We start from the raw sequence: 16,597 nt of genomic DNA on the forward strand, positions 1-16,597 counted from the left end.
GATCAAAGTGAGGCAAAAACGAAGATGGAAATTGAAAATGCAAGGCTCAAGGAAAGTTTGCTTACAGACAGATTGTTATCCACTTCAGTGGTGCAGAAATAGGAGAGGCAGATAGAAGTAAAGGGACTACAGCCTTACCATGAGACACATATAAAGCCAGTCAGTCAGGATTTTCCTTCACCATTGTCAATGTCCATCAACAAAAAGAACTAGGCCAATACTGGCAGGTTAATAGCAAATAGAGCAAGCATCACATTTAGCTTCGGCTGTGTGACTTTAATTGGTCCCCACACGGGAGAAAAATACAGTGTAGTGTACTTAAAGAGGAACATTATAGGAAAGAGTAGAATAACAGCACCAGGGAGAGAACGTAAAGAACGATGGAAGAGCCGGTGTAGGAAGCGGTTCCCTCGCATTCCCTCTGCATGACTGTGTGCTTTGTTCGCAAGCGAGCCCCTAACGAGGAAGCAGGAGAGAAATGGATCTTGGATGCATTGAGCAGGGGAGGCCAGAAATGATTGCGGTGAAATAATCAGACACACATGATATCAGGCAGAGCCACAGGAGTCGCCCGAATCACACGCATACAAGCACACCCACCACTAGTATCACCTCTAGTCCACCCTCCCATACCCCATTCACCCACCCACCCACCCACTAAACCATAATTATGTGTGGTATAATATTCAGAATGGCTAAATTGCTCTGGCTCGCTCTCATCCTCATCCCTCTCCATTGACAGCTCCATAATGACCTCATGTCTGCCTCTCCCAGCTTACACTGTAATTACCCTCCAGGAACTTAATGTGTTGGTCTAACACAACCATCCTCTCTTTCCCAGAGGAATCGTTTTCAGCTAGTATCATCTTTCTCCTGCGAGTTCTCTGTGGAGAAAGCGGAAAGTCCCTCCATCGTTTCTGCTCTGTTTAGTGAAACTCAAAATCTATTTGCATTTCTTTAAACGTTCGCTTTGTATTGGCTTGAGAAAAGACAGTGGCATATTAGAAATGACTGGAGTGAAAGTTTAAAGGCGAGCTATTATACTCATTTTTTGGCTCTTTGTATTGAATTGTGGACTCCTACAGAGTAGCTACACACAATAACCCACACAGAAAGCTTTCTAGATCTTCCAGACTCTGCGCCGATTCCAGTTTTACATTCATTCCACACACAGCATGCCTGCGGACACGCCCACTCTGCTGTGATTTATCCCACGCGCTCACGAGGACTTCCAAACTACTGCCGTTAATTTTATTTTTTTTTTGTCAGAATAACAGTTGATAATAAATGAATAAACCCTTTGAATAGCTAGTTGAAAAGTGGTTAGGAGTTACTGGTAGCTCATGAGCTACTGGCTGATACCACGGTGAGCTATTCTGCTCATTTTTTGGCCCTTTGTATTGAGTTTTGGACTCCTATAGAGCAGCTACACACAATAACCCACACAGAAAGCTTTCTAGATCTTCCAGACTGCACCTATTCCAGTTTTACATTCATTCCACACACAGCATGCCTGCGGACACGCCCACTCTCATGTGATTGATCCCACTCCCAAGCGCTCACAAGGACTTCCAAACTACTGCCGTCATTTTGAATTTTTTGTCAGAATAGCAGTTGATAATAAATGAATAAACCCTTGGAATAGCTACTTGAAAAGTGGTTAGGAGTTACTGGTAGCTCAGGAGCTACTGGCTGAGACCACGGTGAGCTATTCTGCGCATTTTTTGGCCCTTTGTATTGAGTTTTGGACTCCTATAGAGCAGCTACACACAATAACCCACACAGGAAGCTTTCTAGATATTCCAGACTCTGTACCTATTCCAGTTTTACATTCATTCCACACACAGCATGCCTGCGGACACGCCCACTCTGCTGTGATTGAACCCACGCGCTCACGAGGAATTCCAAACTACTGCCGTCAGTTACAATTTTTTTTTAGAATAGCAGTTGATAATAAATGAATAAACCCTTTGAATAGCTAGTTGAAAAGTGGTCAGGAGTTACTGGTAGCTCATGAGCTACTGGCTGAGATCACTGACTTACCGTGTACGAACTCGAAGAGAGGTAACGTAGCTCCGCATTTATCTTTACATAACATCAGTAGTGTAAATTTGGTCATTAAATGTTTTTTATTTTATTTTAAAGGCTATTAGCAATCCAGACATTGGTGAGCCTATAATTTCCATGCATGCAGGTAAGACGCTCCCTGTATGCACACTCTATAATGCTACATTGACTGCTTACTTGCACAAAATAAACACAGTTAGGACACTGATAAATTAAATAGTTACTTACAGCTTGCATGTCTGACTCTTGGTTGGAAAGGCATCAGGCTTCAGCGGGCTTCTCCGACTGGTTTATCGTTGCCAGCGTACATATTACGACCCTGTGTCAGCGAGAAATGGTCAAACAGTCAGCCAAGCGGAGTGCTTACCAAAGTAGCACAACAACATTTTTATAAATTGTGGAACCCGGTTTATAAAGCTCATCTTTTTCAATCAATAAAATAATATATAAATATACTCTGAAATGAAATGATACACATATGTTTATTATTGTGGTCATACTGAGGTGTCTTTAATATTTGAATCATTGAATTTTTATACAACTCTTGTATCATATGATATCAATTATACTGTGGCCGTTCATCTTAAAGACATGGGTCGTCTTTAAAGCACGTAGACGTAGTCAAGCCACGTGGGCAGGAAGTGACACGTGCTTTGACTTCATCAACAGTGGAAAATATCTGTAAGCTCCAATTTGTGAAACACACTCCCTTTCTTGGCTTGTCTGGATGGCGTTCCAGATGTCAATTTGTACATTTTCCATCAAATCATGGCACTGAAAAAACATACATGCTGTGGTGATTTGTCAGATTCTAGTCCAGCTGCCAGACCATATGCAGGAAGAACCATTTCAAAAACATCTTTTATTTGGAGTCAAAACACTTGAGAAGCGCCGTGTGTGATCATCATCCAAAACTAGCACAACTCTCCGCCATGTTTGTTCCCTAACTCTGGTCGGTAATTTCTGTGACTTGCAGTCCATTGATCCGGGTCAGCAGTTCACGTGGGAGAACTCCAACTTGGAGGTGAACAAACCAAAGAACCGTTACGCTAACGTCATCGCCTACGACCACTCCAGGGTGATACTCTCCAGCATCGAGGGTAAGAGATGTTGTGTTTGTTGTGTGCGGGCGGATGCTTGGAGGAACAAAAAGGCTTTTTGGGGCATCATGTGTACTTTCTCTCACTTATAAGGTTAACTTCAGGGTTGTCGCTTGCTGTGCTATTTACTGCCACCATTTTGTGTCTTAGTGCTGTTCTTAGTGGGTGTCTGCAGTTGCGTTTAGCTACCTCAGGTGTCAGAAATTGGCAGCACCAATACAGAGAGAGGGAGGAGGTGGGAGGCCAAGCCCAAACAGATGAGCCTTATCTGGGTAGAGCATGTGTGAGGAGCCCCCTCCCCCCCCCGCTTTTCCTGGAGCCCTGTCTCTCATATAGTCACGCGCAGCAACAAATACGCATGCTTGCTTCCAGACCACTCACACACACACACACACACTTCCTGGGAAGCTTCTTCAGCTGCCAAGCAACTCTTAAGTGAAAGTGTGTGTATTTGTTCTATCTGCACAATGTGTCTGCTCTAATCCCGTGCAATAAAGTTATAGCGTATCAAAACACTTAGCTAAGCCGCCTGCTACAGACTTTTGATAAACATATGTTTGGACTACTACTGCTGTCTGCTATGTTCATTCATTCATTTACACCCTGGACTGGTCGCCAGCCAATCACAGGGCACATATAGACAAACAACCATTCACACTCACATTCATACCTATGGACAATTTGGAGTCGCCAATTAACCTAGCATGTTTTTGGAATGTGGGAGCAAACCGGAGTACTTCCCGATCTTCCCAATCTCCTGACTGTGTTGTCAACATGCTAACCACTCATCCATTGTGCGGCCCGGCATGAAAAGTAATCCCACTTATCTAATAATCATGATTTCTTTTGAGATCAGTTTCATATCATAACAAAGAAAATTGTGGAAAATGCTGTTTCAAAAGCCAACATTGATGGGCAACAAGAAAAATCTGTTGAAAATTGACAAACAACCATTCACACTCACATTCATACCTATGGACAATTTGGAGTCGCCAATTAACCTAGCATGTTTTTGGAATGTGGGAGGAAACTCTGGGCACTCCGGAGAAACCCCACGCATGCACGGGGGAGAACACGCAAACTCCACACAGAGATGGCCGAGGGTGGAATTGAACCCAGGTCTCCTAGCTGTGAGGTCTGCACGCTAACCACTAGACCGCCGTGCCGGCCTCTGCTATTAAAAACTCACTTCTGAGTGGTAACGCTGGATTCTCATTAGCATCTACTAACTAGCAGCTTGCTTTTAAGGCCCACTATTGGCAGCCTTGGGGGGTTTAACAATTTGGAAGTAAGATGAGGGGAAATAATTGAGTGAATGTTGAGCTAATGCTGTTACACATCCAAAAATAATTATGCTACCTTGCTTATTAGCAGTGGCATTGCCCATCACCTGTTTGTCATTTGAAGCGTTTTGGTTTACAATAGCATTTTTATCATTGGACCCAAAGTTGACCATTAACAACGTATGTATACTGTACATTGACAACCTGAATGTAGATTGTGACATATTTTTAATTTTTATAGTCAAAATGATTCTAAAAATGTTTTCATGTATAAGAACACACTAATAGAAAAATGCACTTATGCCGAATACATCTGTTAAATATTCATGGTTTCCTTCAGCTTTTTGCTGTCAGCTTAACGCCGATCTACAGTATGTCTTTGGTCCTTGCACCAGTCACACGGGAGGTGACAGGAAGCAAAACCACTGCATACTTTAATTTGACATCAACTAACACAAATCACTTGATCAAACAAACCACACTTTCAGAACCATCGCAAAAGTTAGTTTTAAACCGCCCAAAGCTACACAGAGTCTAATCAATAATGTTGTCGTGTGTGTGTGTGTTACCATCCTTAATTTCTGCCCTCTGCATTTTAACACAGCACCTCTCAGCATTCACAAACAAAATGTTTACAATTTCTAGTAAATTTGATTTATCGTCATATCTGCATTTAATGTACAGACTCCCTCGTCTGCATCTTTTCACTCTAGTTGTAAATTGTCATCAGAAGATGCAAAAGGAGGTTTTGTGGCTCACTTTGGCAGAATCAGGTCACGGCCCGACAGCGCGTGCGTGTTTGTGTGTGCGCCTACGTGCGTATTTCTTGTGTACTTGTGTTTGTTTGAGCTATGACTCAGTGAATTTAGGGATTATGGTATTAGTCCCCAGATGAGCAGGACTGATCCGAAATCAAACTCACACAGATGGCCTCTCACATCACACACACACACACACACTTACACATACACATACACAATCCCAGTGTCAGCCTCGTCTTTACACAGAGGCGGCCTTACAGTCATAGCGCCATTCAAAGCCACACATCCAGGGTATGTTCAGATTAGACACGTGATCGTCTTAGCATGTATTATAAAACAAGACGGCTGAACAATCCAACACTAAAGGACTGGGCCCAGTGAAAATATTCATCTTCATGCCACAACCTTAGTTGGTCCACACCCTTCAATACTGAGACATAAACCTGCTTTCATACTAGAAATAATCCATATAATGTCCGTTATTTCAAGTTTGTCTTCAAGACAAAAATTGCTTTAAAATGATTGTCAAAGCCTTGATACTCTTCCTTAATGACTTGTATTCTTCACTCGCAGGTGTCCCAGGTAGTGACTACATCAACGCTAACTACATCGATGGCTACCGCCGTCAAAATGCCTACATAGCCACTCAGGGCTCCCTCCCGGAGACTTTTGGGGACTTCTGGAGGATGGTGTGGGAGCAGCATACGGCCAATATTATTATGATGACTAAGCTGGAGGAGAAGTCAAGGGTAAGAACTGGTGGATGGAATAGCAAAGACAGGGTGGTGTCGCACACTGCTGGAGCAATACTCAAAGAATGTAGCGTAGTAAGAAACAGGAAAAACAACAGATGCATTTTATTGCAAGAGAATATTGTTACACCTTGCAACAGCTGTACAGCTTATATGCTTGAGTCACGTTATTGTAGCTTGTACCAAATGCAGATCATAATTGGACTTACCGTGGATGTCATTTTGTTCTACAAAGCAAACGGTACATTTGCAAAATGATATCTATAGTGCATGCCGTCAGCCATTACGAGCTAGCTTTCGCAGTTCAGCCTCATTTTCGGAAGTGACGCCATTGGGGTGCAATCACTCAGATACGTATACTAACCTGATGTATGAGACAGAACAGATGTTTATAGAGATCATAGCGAATATTTGCACTTGCAGCATGTGGACTTAAGTCTTAAGACAAGGAGATGGTGATTGGTTGCTTTTAAAACACAGAATGGTAAGTGGAAATTACTCTAGAGTTGCTTGTCCTTCGATTATTGTTTTAAATCGTCTTCTTAATGAGCGTAAAGGGGTTTATATAGCCTGATGGTGTGTATATATGTCACCATATTGCTGGCAAAATATGTTTATATAACAGGTTTAATGCTTTGCAGCCTTTTCGCTATTTTTATACCTTTTATATTTTTATACCTTTTATATTTTTATAACTTTTATATTTTATATTTTATATTTTATACTTTCCTGAAATAGATAAGGCCCGCAGGATGTGTCTTCAGAGAGGCTCTTCATGGCATCCGTATAGGTTGAATAACATGTTGCCAGGTGTAGCATAATCACCTGTGCAGTAAATATCCTAAATTTGTTTTTGTTTTTTTTGGGGGGGGGGATCCAGGTGCTGACATTTTTTAGACCAGGCAGTATATTTACTGTAGCTCCAATGTACTGTTATTAACAGAATATAAATTGCAATTCAAATTAGAAAGAATGGCTGAGGTGTAAGAAAGAATCCTAATCAAAAGTGGTACCCGGTTCTTTGTTGCAAATGATCCTTTCCTCTCATCTGTGCTTCTTTTCCTATTCTTATTATTAACCTGTTCATTGTGTTGAAGCTGTCTCCTTTCCAACCTTCTCCAACTGTCTCTGTTGTGTCTTTTTGACCCTCAGATGCCCTCTTATTTCTTCTCTAAGGCAAGAGCTCGCTTTCTCTCCTTTGCTAATCCCTTTTCAAATGCCTCACATGGTTTTCTCCTTACCCCTTTCCTCACCCCCCCCACCCACCCACAACCCCCCCAACCACCACCCTTATGCAATAGCCAAATGCGAAGAGTTGAAATAGTTTCAAAGCACCACAAGGCACCCACAGTCAATGAGGGCTGACATGGGTTTTTTGTTACCGCTCAAGTTCAGAAACAGTGCACATTAGCGTCTGCACTTGCATGATCACACCTACAAATGGTCTTCCTGTCTAGCTGTGGTGCTGTAAAGTGTGTAGCATTACGTTTCGTAGCACAGGAGCACTTTATATCATGGATAAGAATGAACTCTGTGGCACGTTTGCTGTAAAAGAACATAAACCGTCTCATAAACATGATGAATTAGCCTTTTCTCCAATGTAAATTGTCTGGTTGTTTGCTATCTCTTGCTGGAGGGAATGATGTGATCACTTTTCCAAGCCATAAAGGTTGTTATGTGTTTAAACATTGCCAACACAAATCATCGTAGATGAGCAAACCACACAAGAGCAAAGCTCTGCTGGTGGTCCTCATATCATCATAGTGTATCGTACATTTTCTTATATGTTGGGTGTGGTTTGTAAACCTGCTCTTCTCACCGTGGACAACTCTTCGCGTCCCGATAGTGTCTCAAGGTCTGGTGGGAACACGGTTGGAAACTGTAATTACAGCCTGAACGTCCCAGGCCACGGTGCTTAATCCTCAGTCTGGAGCAGCGGAATGCAGAGTGAGCTGAGCTGAACTCCATTCTGTCTTTGATGTGAGGACCGGAGGGATCAGCGAGCAGCGTTTGGTTTGGCCTGATTCTGCCAAGGCTCTCCTACCTCCCGCTCCGCTGGGATGGCTCCCTCTTTTTGTGGTCTCTGAGGCTGAGCTGAGGAACTACAAGTATGATCATATGACGGAAGGGAATTTAAAGGTGTTCGGGGTGGCGAGGCGTGCGTCGTTGTCGTCTTTTGGGGATTTGTGAGGTCAGAACGTTGAGACCACGTTGAGCCATGTGATACTCCTCACTTTTCCAGCTTTGCGGTGGATCCCTTGTGAGCGCTTGCCAAGCATACGGTATCTTCATAGTGCAGAGTTTTAGCCAAGAATATCAAACAGCAGTTGTACCCTAGAAAAGCTACACAACACCCGTCTCGCATCACTCCACACATGCACTAAAACCTCTTTCACACACTCGGTTCCCTCAATGTGCACAATATTTTCCAACGTTTCTGTCTGAAAGTCTCACAGATCTGTTTTAATCCCTCTTTCCTTATTCCTTTATCCTTGGTTATCCAAGGCTATTCAACTCAATTGTTCTTTGGCACACATTTTCACAAAGCTAAGACTTCTCAGGCTGCGTCATACCTACAAAGGTGTATCTTAGGTACAAGAACAAAGTCATACATTAAAACAGAAACAATATATTTGCACAGGTCAAAGATCCTCAGTATTGCAATGTTGAAGGACCTTCCACGAAACAACAAAGATCCTGTATATGAAAAGATGTTTTATGGACCTACTGAAGAAGTCAAAGATCCTGTTGTAGAAGAAATTCTCCGCAACCTAATTGAGGCCTCCAAGACCACTTGTTTAAGTAAATTTCATCTCCCCAAGCGTATTTGTTAATCTCCACTTATGAGAAGGAATAAAACTCACACACTAGTAATAGTTAACATCATGTATTGCAAAATTGGTCAGACAGAATAAAATGACAAAAAAACAGGATCCCGGGCTGAGTTTCTCTTCCAATGTCCGCCTGCAGCCTCCCGACGATAAGAAGCAAAGTCAGCCCCGATTCTTGCATCCCAGAGCTTTTTGTAGATCTCCTTAGATGGGGTGGAGTTGGGGTATGTGTGGGGGATGGACCAGGATCCCGTTCCCGGACCAGATACTTCCTCCTTCACCCCATTATCCTCATTGCCTCCTGGGTAAATAACCGTAAATACCTAAGACCTTCCTGGCATTTTGGTTCTCCCCCAATGATCTCTGCAAAATAAGAAGAACCACAACACAGGATATTGTGTTAACTGACTGTTTATTGGTACAGGTCACAGCTTGACCCGATACTCATCTACCCTACATCAAAGACAATTATTTAAAAAGTAGATTAGACTACAATCCTCTATAAGGACGTACCGCAAAAAGGCTATGCAAAGAGCCTCTACGGCACAAGCACACTCCTGTTTTATGGACCTAAGTCAAGATCCTCTATATAGCAGGAGCACTCTGCTGTCTTACAAAAAGCCTATTCAAAGATGCTCGATGGTAGGAACGCTCTGATGTTTTAAGAACACACAACAAAAAGTCAAAGGTGCTCTACATGCTAGGTTTCAAGGGCCTACCAGAAAAAAAGATCCTTTTTAGCCCCTAAATGCAAGTCAAAGATGGGTTATATGATAGGATTGCTCTGCTTTTGCTGGTCCGTCCAGTTGAATAGCCGTCCTGTACGCACTTCTTTCTCTTCATGTTGTCCTCAAATGCAAACAAGCGCTTACTATATCTCACAACATTTACCGTCCTACCTTTACAGGTGAAGTGCGACCAGTACTGGCCAACACGAGGGACAGAAACCTACGGTCTGATCCAGGTCACTCTACTGGACACAGTGGAGTTGGCCACCTACTCTGTGAGGACCTTTGCACTCTACAAGGTAATATGTGAAGTCAGCTGTGGAACACTTTTCACGAGTGTGTATTGATCCGTTTAAATATTTATGCCGCTTGCTTTGGCGTATATATTATGCTGTTAGTGTCAAACAAAGGTAAGCATTATCATATTTGCTGTATTTCTTGTATTGGATGTCACAACGTATGTATCTAATGTTTTGACCCATATAGCAAACAAACCAATGCATTACCACCACCACCAGTATGTTAGTTTGTTCCAGTCAATACCATACACCCTCCGGCTGCTTTTAATACCCTTTCTATGTGAATTAAAAATTGAACTACAGTACATGGGACTACTGACCCACTTTGGAAGATAGGTCACTCAACAGATCAGATGTGCTGTAGCATTTGATGGCGTTGGAACATGTTTTTGTGATGGCATTGTGCCATTTAGTAGTCACAAACATATTTCTCACATTAAATTCTTTGGAATTATCAACTATTAACACTTTGGGCACCAAGAAAATATTCAGTTTTGAGCTTAATTTCATCTCCAAAAGAGGGGCGCTGCAAAAAAAAAGTTTAACCCTTTTGTCCTGATCGGAAAAAATATTTTTTGAGGCAAAAGTACAGTACAGAGAAGGGTTCTTTTTTTGTAAATGTTGATGAAAATCAGAGGAGAATGTCAACGTCAAGCGAGGTTTAAGAACTTCCAGTAATTGACATTTTGCACTGTTAGATCTTAAGTGAGACAAAAATCTTTTGAATATGCAATTTATTGCAAACAAGCATTAAAGTGAAATAGCCTGTTCATCATCTTATTGAAATTTTAAGACCGCAACCTATAAAAGCCAAACTCTTGGCAAAATGTGGATTCAATCAATTTCCTGTCAAATATTCCCACTGTCATGATCTCTTGATGGCAAAGGCAAAACAGCTTTCTCTCTTTCAGTGCAGTCAGATTGTTGAGCTGCATAAGTAAGGCCTCTCACAGCGCAAGATTGCTGCTAAGGTTGGAAGCATTAAGACTGTCATTTTTAATCTTCAAAAATCCTGACGGGTATGTAACAAAAAAGTGAAATGGTAGACCCAACACAATGTCACTGACCCCGAGCTGGGGGATCAGACTGGCTGTCCGTCAACACACGTCTTCACATCTTCATCTTCAGTCCTTATGAAAATAAAAATGTCTTGACAGGCTTCATCTCCTTGCCAAAACAGAAAGTTTTCTGATGTGAGAAAATGTAACCTTAACAGTCCCGATGGCTTCCAGCATTACTAGCATGAAATGGAGATCCAACGTGAGATGTTTTCCACATGGCACAGTGGAGAGAGGGCAGCATCATGATGTGGTGTGCTTTTTCCTTCAATGGAACAATGGAGCTTCAGGTTGTGCAGCGGCGTCAAACAACAACTGGCTACGGTGGAGATGTTGCAGGGGATGTCCTTCATAAATGAATTCCCTCGCCTGTGTGGTAAAGAATGTTTTTTCAACAGGACAACGCTGTAGTCCACAATGCCTGTCTGACAAAGGAACGTCTTCCAGAGGAATAACCACATTCTTTTGGAACATTGTGTGTGTTCCGCTGATCTAAATCGAATTGAGAACATTTGAAGATGAATGGCAAGGGAAGTTTACAAAAATGGACATAAATCCCATGAAATCATCTTCACCACCTGGAGGAACATTCCCACTTGCCTATTGGGAACACCGACATCCAGCATGCCCAAACCAATTTTTGAGTAATTGTCAAAAATAGTGCTTTTTGGATTTTTTTAGTTCTAGTTTAAGGGATTTTCAGGTTGTTGTTTTTTTTTATCTATGGTCTTAAACTTTTTTTTTTGTTTGCTAGACTAGCCTCTACTTAGAACATTCATTCATTTATTCATTTTATACCGCTTTTCCGGGTTGTGGGGGTGCTGGAGCCTATCCCAGCTATCTTCGGGCGAGAGGCGGGGTACACACTGGACTGGTCGCCAGCCAATCACAGGGCACATATAGACAAACAACCATTCACACTCACATTCATTATTTCTCTAATTTTATCTGTAAAAGTGTTATACTCTCAGCTGTATATTCTCATTTAAACATCAGACATCAGACCACATCAAACTATGTAATTTAATTTTACAGTTTAGTTGTTTTTTTTTACTAAATAAGACATCTGACTTGCAAGTCATGTTGCCAGTTTGTAGGTTAAAAGTTGAAAGCAACTGGCGGGCCAGATTTGAACGCTTAGTGGGCCGCATGTGGCCCCTAGGCTGGAGTTTGCCCACTCCTGACTTATAACCTACGTAAGATCCAACAGTGCAAAATGTAAATTCTCAAACATGATTGGCTTGGTCGAAGTCATTTGTGTATACATACTGTAAATCTGTCGACTACCATTGTATCAATAAATAGTACTAGATCATATACAGTGAGCAGGATTATAAGAAAAACATTTGTACTTTGTTTTTTAGACGGGTGGTGCATGATATTACATTTTGGTAAGGATTTGGAATTATTATCAGGAATTATTCCCATGCACCCACCCTAGCCCATAGAATCATAATAGCACTGCCCATCTGTCCATCAGTACACTGCTAACTAGCAAACAGATGGACAAACACTAATGCCATGCTTCACTTCTGCATTTTACTGAGAGACATGATAGTTTATGTTTATGTTTATCATACCATTGCTAAAACTTCAATTTTTTGGGTACTTAAGACTTATGCGTCTTTTTAAATGAGTTAGAAATATATGACTGGAAATTAAATAAGGGATAGATACTGTCTCTGATCTATCATCAAGCTTTGTTGTGGTCTGGAGTGCCATGAGTGCTGCCGGCACTGGGGAGCTGTGGTTCACTGAAGCAACTATGAAATAAAACATACTATGTACTTATGTACTGTGACATTGTGAAGCAGAGCATGATCCCCTCCCCTGGGGAAAAGGAGCAGCATGGTAACCCGACCTCTAATGTGTGTGTGTTGATCCAGAGTGGCTCCAATGAGAAGCGAGAGGTTCGTCACTTCCAGTTCACCGCCTGGCCAGACCATGGCGTACCCGAGCACCCCACCCCGTTCCTGGCCTTCCTGCGTAGGGTCAAAGCCTGCAACCCTCCTGACGCAGGACCCATGATCGTGCACTGCAGGTTTGCGTCACTTTTTTACTCATTCATTCATTCATTTTCTACCGCTTTTTTCCTCATGAGGGTCGCGGGGGTGCTGGAACCTATCCCAGCTGTCTTCGGGCGAGAGGCGGGGTACACCCTGGACTGGTCGCCAGCCAATCACAGGGCACATATAGACAAACAACCATTCACACTCACATTCATACCTATGGACAATTTGGAGTGGCCAATTAACCTAGCATGTTTTTGGAATGTGGGAGGAAACCGGAGTACCCGGAGAAAACCCACGCATGCACGGGGAGAACATGCAAACTCCACACAAAGATGGCCGAGGGTAGAATTGAACCCTGGTCTCCTAGCTGTGAGGTCTGCGTGCTAACCACTCGTCCGCCGTGCCGCCCCGTGTTGATTGCTTTATTTTATTTTGCATCATCAGTGTTTTACTGTTAACCACTAAAGCTCGCCCTGCTTCATAAATTTGCATTCAATTACCGTCTCAGCCAGAGGAAGGATTTTTTTTTTTGGAAGCATGTTGTTAGAGAGCTAAAGGGAGGCTGTTATTTGCCGTAACCAGGGGGGAAAAAGATAGAAGGCTGCTGATGGAATGTGGGCCAGAAACTCCAGAGAGGAAGAATTAGTGTGGTGGAGATGCAGAATGGAGAAAAAAGACAATGATTGAGAGGAAGCGTTAGCGAGGGACTGGGAGTTTAAATAATGAGATATGAGCAGAATAAGAGTGACTGTGGGAGCCCAGGGAAGAGATGAGGTCAAACCTTGGACACGACCAATGGAAGTACTGAATTAAAGAAGAGGAGAGGTGGAGAGAAAATCCAAGCAGACGACAGTTGGTGGCTGGTGGGAGACTTTGTGACAGGTACTTAGTGGAAGTGGAAATGAAGAAAGAGGGCGTTGAGGGCGAGAGGCATGGGGGTGAAAAGGTTTGTCTGCAGAGAAGCTCCTCATAATCTTTGCTTGCAGTCAGATTGAGTATCTAACAGGATTAGCAGTCAAATTTAATTATCTGGGCAAGCCTCTGTCATAATGTGCCGTACCATATCAGGCAGCCTGTGAATCAAACAATGGGCCCAAATCTCCTTCCACTCACACACACACACCAATATTCATTCTGCTAAGAGGGTTTCCATTTACTTGCAAGAAGTTGCTTGCTCAGGGTTTTGCCGTTCCACTACCAGCACAGCATAATGTGTTAGAATAGGCTTCTAGATGTATTTTAGATTTGGAATATATGTAGATAGGAAGGCATATCTTTCTAATGCCAATGCTGACTCGTCACTGTCATTTTTCATTTTTCACTCTGTTGAAAAATTGCAAGACTGACCCTCAACGCTGGGCTACGTTCACATTGCAGAGTATGATGCCTAATTTGGATTTTTTTTTTTGTAAACAAATCATATTTTTCATGTGACTTGTCAATATGAATGCAAAGCGTCATTGCAGGGAAATTACCAAAAGCTGATTCACTGACTTTTAAAAATGAATTTATGGATGAAAACAAGAGAAAAGTGGAAAAAAAGCATAATAGTTCCCCTTTAAAGTACTGTATATTCAAGTTTAATTTCACTTGTATTGTCCCTGGAGAAGTGAAAATAAAAACACTATTATTAAAAGAATTATTTTACAATACTTCCATTATTTACCCCTTTCCCTACTCAGCGCTGGAGTGGGCCGCACCGGTTGCTTCATTGTGATCGACGCCATGGCCGAGCGGATAAAGCATGAGAAGACCGTGGACATCTACGGCCACGTCACGCTAATGCGCTCCCAGAGGAACTACATGGTTCAAACAGAGGACCAGTACATCTTTATCTATGACGCGCTGCTGGAAGCCGTCACCTGTGGGAACACGGAGGTCCCTGCCAGGAACCTGTACTCCTACATCCAAAGGCTGACGCAGATAGAACCCGGCGAGAACGTCACCGGCATGGAGCTGGAGTTCAAGGTGAGAACAATCTACAATAACCATACAATTTTAACATAAAATAAATGGAAATAATTCAATTGAGAGGAAGCAGTAAACACCAAAGCTACCCTTGGAAAAAAATTTTGGATGAACTTTCTTTGGTTACTGCATACTACAGTAAAGTCTCGTTATATCGATATCGGTTATAACGAATTACTACTTATTACGATACTATTTTCATTTCCCGGCAAATTTCTAGTCTTTTATGATATAATTAGTTCCGTTAGTACGATACCCGGTTATTATGATAATCCGGTTACTACGATGCCCTTTTCATCTCCCGCCAGCCAATTTGGTCTGCTTATATCGATACAAAAGCAGCTTAAATCAATCTTTGCTTAAGGATTTCAATACCAAAAAAGAACACGGCGAACGGCTGCTTCCAGTCAACTTTATTTTTCAGACTTCCACCACCAGAGTGCAGCACACACACCGATTGCCGCACTTCCTGGTTCACAGGTCATGCTCAACCCGCCCCACATAGCTGGCCAAACACATGCCTGCAACAGAAGAACCAACTGACATAGCATACACACCCATTCCAACGAAGACACAAGCGTACAAATACATGTATTTAATTGTGTTGTATTCAGATATCTTTTTATCGCTTGCAATAATCACTGTTTTTCATATGTACATGCTAGCGTTCGTGGTTTCTCTCGTGTGTATAGATTCTATACAGGCATGTGTTTGGCCAGCTATGTGGGGCGGATTGAGCATGACCTGTGAACCAGGAAGTGCGGGAATCGGTGTGTGTGCTGTGGTCTGGTGGTGGAAGTGTGAAAAATAAAGTTGACTGGAAGCACCCGTTCGCCGTGTTCTTTTTTGGTATTGAAATCCTTAAGCAAAGATTGATTTAAGCTGCTCGACATTGTTCTATAATATAGAACAATGTCGAGTGCATTATTGCCCACTTTTAATGCAGTTCGGCGCAGGATCGGATATATGGATAGTCCGGTTATATCGATATTTTTTCCAACTCCCGAGAATATCGATATAACGAGACTTTACTGTATATGTATGACCTTGGAAATTTGACCTTAATAGTGTCTGACAGCATCTTCCCTAAGGCTGTTCTCAAGACTCTTCCAGTTCCAGCAGCCTCTTTAGAGAGTTTTCATATAGTCCGAATAGACGGTTGGACTGGAATAAGTATCACAGAAGGAATAGGCCATTTTATTGCTGCTTTTAGGAGGCCAGCAGGGAATACAATAAAGAGTTCTTATTATGTCATATTATGTATTATTATTATTATATGAGCAAAATGTCACGTGTCTGCTCGGAAAGCGTGATGGTAAAAAAAAAAAAGCCTCTTTTAGTGACCTACTCGGTTGATGAACGTCAGAATAACAATGAACTCTGCGCCCTCTGTGCTGTGTTTTCCAGTCTTACATTGATGGAAAACACATGGAAGAGTTGGTTCGTTCACCAGATTCCATCTCAGTGTGTTACACTTGCACAAACACATGGAAATACACTTTTCAACATCACTGAAGAGCAAAGCTGTAAATCCGACATGAACGTAGTACGGTGGAGCCTCTAAAGCAGGGGGTGCAAACTCGATCGCACAGGGGGCCAAAACTCAAAGCCAACTTTAGGTCATGGGCTAATCTGGAGAGCATCGCAAACTCCTTTTACTTTTAACCAAACACACGTACTGTATGCATCATTAGTGCACACACACACAGATGCCTGTTCGATGATACAAACATGACAG

General features: G+C 42.3%; 1 protein-coding gene across 17 annotated transcripts in view; it reads left to right on the top strand.

The window, feature by feature from the left end:
• The window catches only part of LOC131137438 (receptor-type tyrosine-protein phosphatase delta-like), a 174,741-nt gene that overhangs the window by 150,683 nt on the left and 7,461 nt on the right, over positions 1 to 16,597 (top strand). For 10 of the 17 annotated variants that reach the window (XM_078793295.1, XM_078793303.1, XM_078793301.1 and 7 more), the window contains 5 exons: positions 3,044 to 3,167; positions 5,785 to 5,960; positions 9,702 to 9,821; positions 12,766 to 12,920; positions 14,574 to 14,859. In XM_078793295.1, the coding sequence (XP_078649421.1) occupies positions 3,044 to 3,167; positions 5,785 to 5,960; positions 9,702 to 9,821; positions 12,766 to 12,920; positions 14,574 to 14,859 (861 nt within the window). Of the gene's footprint in view, positions 1 to 3,043; positions 3,168 to 5,784; positions 5,961 to 7,115; positions 7,140 to 9,701; positions 9,822 to 12,765; positions 12,921 to 14,573; positions 14,860 to 16,597 lie in introns of all 17 variants that reach the window. The other 7 variants (XM_078793291.1, XM_058085433.2, XM_078793294.1 and 4 more) reach the window with 1 other exon arrangement.

Source organism: Doryrhamphus excisus, linkage group LG9 (assembly GCF_037039965.1).
Source record: "Doryrhamphus excisus strain RoL-2023G ecotype Guam linkage group LG9, RoL_Dexc_Guam_v1.1, whole genome shotgun sequence".
Classification (NCBI taxonomy): domain Eukaryota; kingdom Metazoa; phylum Chordata; class Actinopteri; order Syngnathiformes; family Syngnathidae; genus Doryrhamphus; species Doryrhamphus excisus.